This window comes from Nicotiana tabacum, chromosome 19 (assembly GCF_000715075.1).
Source record: "Nicotiana tabacum cultivar K326 chromosome 19, ASM71507v2, whole genome shotgun sequence".
NCBI lineage: Eukaryota > Viridiplantae > Streptophyta > Magnoliopsida > Solanales > Solanaceae > Nicotiana > Nicotiana tabacum.
Window position 1 is genome coordinate 125,615,417 of NC_134098.1, and position 4,638 is coordinate 125,620,054.

General features: G+C 36.8%; 1 protein-coding gene across 1 annotated transcript; it reads right to left on the reverse strand.

Moving 5' to 3' along the window:
- Positions 1-2,148: 2,148 nt before the first annotated feature.
- On the reverse strand, positions 2,149-4,168 carry LOC142173711 (uncharacterized). Its single transcript, XM_075239340.1, has 4 exons — positions 3,599-4,168; positions 2,834-2,983; positions 2,420-2,739; positions 2,149-2,299 (listed from the first exon to the last, which is right to left on the reverse strand). Exons 1-4 carry the CDS (start codon positions 4,166-4,168, stop codon positions 2,149-2,151), a joined length of 1,191 nt encoding a protein of 396 aa, XP_075095441.1.
- Positions 4,169-4,638: the final 470 nt, after the last annotated feature.

Consider the following 4,638-nt stretch of genomic DNA (forward strand, 5'->3'; position numbering starts at 1 on the left):
TCGAGGCCCAGTTCCGAAGGCTGCCTGGGCAGATTTATAAAAGAAGGCATTCGTCCCATTCGCCATTTTTAACAAACTAGAGCTTGAGCAGAGGCGATTTTTGATAGATTTTCAAGGAAAGACATTGGGGTAAGTGATTCTAACTCGGATTTGGTCAATATACATGAATATATCATTGTTTTCACCATTTATTTAGTGTATTGAGATGGAAATTTGGGAAAATTTTAGAAATCTCATAAAAACATATTTTTGAGATTTCTCTGTCTATTCAGAGTCGGATTTGAGTGAAACTAGTATAGTTGGACTGGTAATTGAATGGGTTGTCGGATTTTGTAAGCTTTGCCGGATTCCGAGACATGGGCCCCACGGGCGATTTTTGAACTAATTTTGGATTTTATTGAAAAATATAATATTTTCTTATGAAATTGATTCCTATAATTTTATTTGACTGTATCGAATTAATTATTACTAGATACGAGTCGATCAGAGTCGAAAAATCGAGGAAAAGGCATACTACTTGGTTAAATTGGAGCAAGTCGATGTAAGTGACTTGTCTAACCTTGTGTGGGGGAAATTTCCCCTACGATTGGTATTGAAGTGATAAATTGTAATATGTTGAAAGTCATGTACACGAGGTGACGAGTGTGTACACGGGCTAAATGTGAAAGATTATATTTTTAAATTGTGTAGATCACTGTTGCGCATTAATTAAACTATTTTATTCTGATATATTCTTCATCATTGATTTAATGTTTATATGTTAAAGTTGCTTGACCTTTTTCTGCTAATTGTTTTACTTGTTTAGTTGAAACTTGGTTTTTTTTATTCTGTGCATTATTTGAAGTTGATGTTCTTTAAATTAAATATTATTAATATGAAGTATTTGACATTTTTAAATTTGGTATTGAAGCAACGTATTAAAGATTTTGAAATATTATTTTGCTGAATTATTTATTCCTGAATATTTTTGTAAGATTTTCGTACTCATTATGATGGAGCCGTGAGCTCTTTATTGTGAAAAAATATTATTGATGATTTATGTTGGCATGAGCCGTCAGCTCTTTATTGTGAAAAAATATTGTTGTTGAATTATTTTGGCAAGTTAAATTATTTGAGTACTTGAGGTGCAAATTGTGATATATTGTGATGTTGATACGCATGCGGTGGTATAAGGTCTGGGTATTGAAACGCATGCGGTGAGATAACGGTGGCTTGATACGCGTGGCTAGTAGGGGGAACTACTAGAAGTCATGTGGTGTGATAAGGATGGCTAAAACGTGGAAAGCTATTTCGGAAAAAATATTTTCTTTAAAATAAATTGTTAAGGCTCCCGCGGTGAGATAAGGAAATGAGATTTTGTGAATTTATTTATGATTTGGGACTACGAGGCAGTACCTCGTGAGTGTCCTTGTTGACATTGATTTATGGTCATGGTTGCTTTTGATTATTTGTTGTGATTTTCTTAAAGTTGAAAGGAATTCTTTTTTGATTCCACGAGATATTATTTGCTACATTATTTTGTGTAATTAAATGGTGACGTGCTACTTGATTCATTTCCATTGTTATTTTATTTTATTATATTGTTAAATATTTTACCATGCAATTATTATTTTTCAGTAGGGCCTGACCTGACCTCGTCACTACTCTACCGAGGTTAGGCTTGGAACTTACTGGGTACCGTTTGCGGTGTACTCATACTACGCTTCTGCACATCTTTTTGTGCAGATCCAGGTACTCCTTACCAGCCCCGACATCAGTGAGTTACCTGTACACGGAGACTTCGAGGTGTATCTGCCAGCGTCCGCAGACTCCGGAGTCCCCTTCTATCATTATTGTGTTGCTTCCTTATTTTCTTTAGACCTTGATATATATATATAGAGAGAGACATTGAGGATAAATTTTTATAAGCTTGTGACTTATTTCTACCGGGTTTTGGGAGTTGAAATTGTTTGAATTGTAGTTTATTTATTTCAGATTTAAATTTTTATTCTGCATTGATAGGCTTACCTAGTCTTAGAGACTAGGTGCCATCACGACATCCTACGGAGGAAATTTGAGGTCGTTACATATTGACAAGGGTTGCAGTAGACCAGCTGGGACTTGATGTTCAACTTTTATTTGTTGACATACCAAGCATTTAGAGATGAACTATGCAATGTCTTTCTTCATACCACTCCACAAATAGTTCTCCTTGATGGTCCGGTACATTTTAGTACCTCCAGGATGCATTGCATAAGGCGAACTATGTGCTTCAATCAAGATCTGCTTCCTCAATTTGTCATCATTAGGAACACAAAACCTATTTTTATAAAATAAGGTATCATCTTTCTTCAATGTAAAATCTGATTCTCTTCCATTTTGGACTTCTTCAACCCGTTTCACAAGCCTCTCATCTAACTTCTACATTTCTTGGACCTACTCAAGTAAGACTGGCTTGACTTGCAAATTAGCAATGATAGAACCATTAGAATTACATGAAAGACAAGCATTCGTGGCTCTTAATTCAAGAAGCAATGGCAAAGGACTTAGAGCTAAACTTTCAAAGGAATTGCGACTCAACGCATCTGCAACCACATTAGCTTTACCAGGATGATAATCAATCGTGCAATCATAATCTTTGATGAGTTCAAGCCATTTACGTTGTCTCAAGTTTAACTCTTTTTGTGTACCCAAGTACTTCAAACTCTTGTGATCAGTAAATATGTGACATTTCTCCTCGTACAAGTAATGCCTCCAATTCTTTAAGGTAAAAACAATGGCAACAAGTTCAAAATAGTGAGTGTATTAAATTCAACTTATGCGATTTCAACTTTCGAGAGGCATAAGCAATTACTTTCCCTTCTTGCATCAAAACACAACCCAAGCCATGGTGAGATACATCATTGTATACCACATAATCTTTCCCTTCCGCTGGCAAAGAAAGTATTGGAGCTTGTGTCAACAAGGATTTGAGATTTTCAAAGCTCTCTTGACACTTGTCATCCTACGCAAATTTGGCGTCTTTCCCCAAAAGTTTGGTCAAAGGAGAAGCTATAATAGAGAAGCCCTTCACGAACCTCCTATAGTATCCTGCTAAACCCAAGAAACTTCTGATCTCAGTTAGAGTTTTAGGAGGTTTCCAATCAACAATAGCTTGAATCTTACTAGGATTAACCTCCACACCTTCAGCTGATACAATATTCTCCAAAAATGCCACTTCACTCAGCCAAAATTCACATTTGGAAAGCTTCGCGTAGAGTTACCTCTCTTTCAGAATTTGCATGACAATCCGAAGATGCTTATCATGATCTTCTCTATTCTTGGAATAGACTAAAATGTCATCAATAAATACCACCACAAATTGATCAAGATAAGGCTTGAATACTCAGTTCATTAGATCCATAAATGCAGCAGGAGCATTTGTCAAACCAAATGGCATTATCAAAAATTCATAATGGCCATACCTAGTCCTAAAAGCAGTTTTAGGAACATCTTGCTCCCTCACGTGCAACTGATAATATCCAGACCTCAAGTCAATATTTGAGAACAAGCTAGAACACTTCAGTTGGTCAAACAAGTCATCGATTCTAGGCAGTGGGTATTTGTTATTGATTGTTACCTTGTTCAGCTGTCGGTAATCAATGCAAAGCCTAAGAGTGCCATCTTTATTTTTCACAAATAAAACAGGAGCTCCCCAAGGTGAAATACTGGCACAGATAAAACCTTTCTCAATAAGTTCTTGCAATTGAGCCTTCAACTCTTTTAATTTAGCTGGAGCCATTCTATAAGGAGCGGTAGAAATAGGAGTAGTTCCAGGGACAAGCTCTATAGGAAATTCAATCTCCCTTTCTGGAGGCAACCCAGGAAGATCATCAAGAAATACAGCAGGAAAGTCGCACACGGTTGGTATGTCCTTAAGACTTGGAATCCCCAATCGTGTATCAACTATATGAGCAAGATAAGAATCACAACCTTGACAAATCATCTTACTTGACAAGACCGCAGAAATAATATTAGTTGTCAATGATCTTTCTCCTTGAACTACTATGTGTGAGTATGCAGGAGTTCTAAAATTCATTTGCTTTAACCTACAATCAACCAACGCATGGTGCATATGGAGCCAATCCATACCAACAATAACATCATAGTCTTGGAAGAGAATTTCAAGCAAGTCTGCAGGGAAGACCATATTTTGAATCATGAATGGACAATCTCGGTAAATCCTGTTAACAACAGCCTGATGACCTAATGGACTCGTGACCAGCACATCAAAGTCAAGTCTCACAGATTTAACAGTATCAGGAAATGCAAGTGATGAGCAAACATAAGAGTGCGAAGATCCAGGATCAAATAATGTAACAACAGATATGCCAAATAAGTAAAATTTACCAACAACCACGTCTGTGCCATCTGGGTCATTCTTCTATCTCATAGCATAGACTCGTGCAGTAGATCTCGACCCACTAGCCTGATTAGCTCCACCCAAACCCGCGGCTTGTATATTTCTAGTTCTTGCACCACTATTAGCTTGAGAATATGTAGTGATAGGCTTTTGAACTGAGCCCTTTGTATGTGTATAAGAAAGAGGATTAGGATTAGGATTAGTACAATCCTTCACTTTATGATCCATATTTCCACAATTAAAACAAGCACCAGAAG

What these genes read in the sequence shown, in the direction of transcription:
- LOC142173711 (XM_075239340.1), bottom strand. Translation starts at nt 4,168, where the DNA reads ATGGTCTTCCCTGCAGACTTGCTTGAAATTCTCTTCCAAGACTATGAT. An exon ending in ATTACCGACAGCTGAACAAG is followed by an intron (nt 2,984 to 3,598) that starts GTAACAATCAAT and finishes AAATTTGCGTAG; the next exon opens with GATGACAAGTGTCAAGAGAG. An exon ending in GTCAAGCCAGTCTTACTTGA is followed by an intron (nt 2,300 to 2,419) that starts GTAGGTCCAAGA and finishes TTATAAAAATAG; the next exon opens with GTTTTGTGTTCCTAATGATG.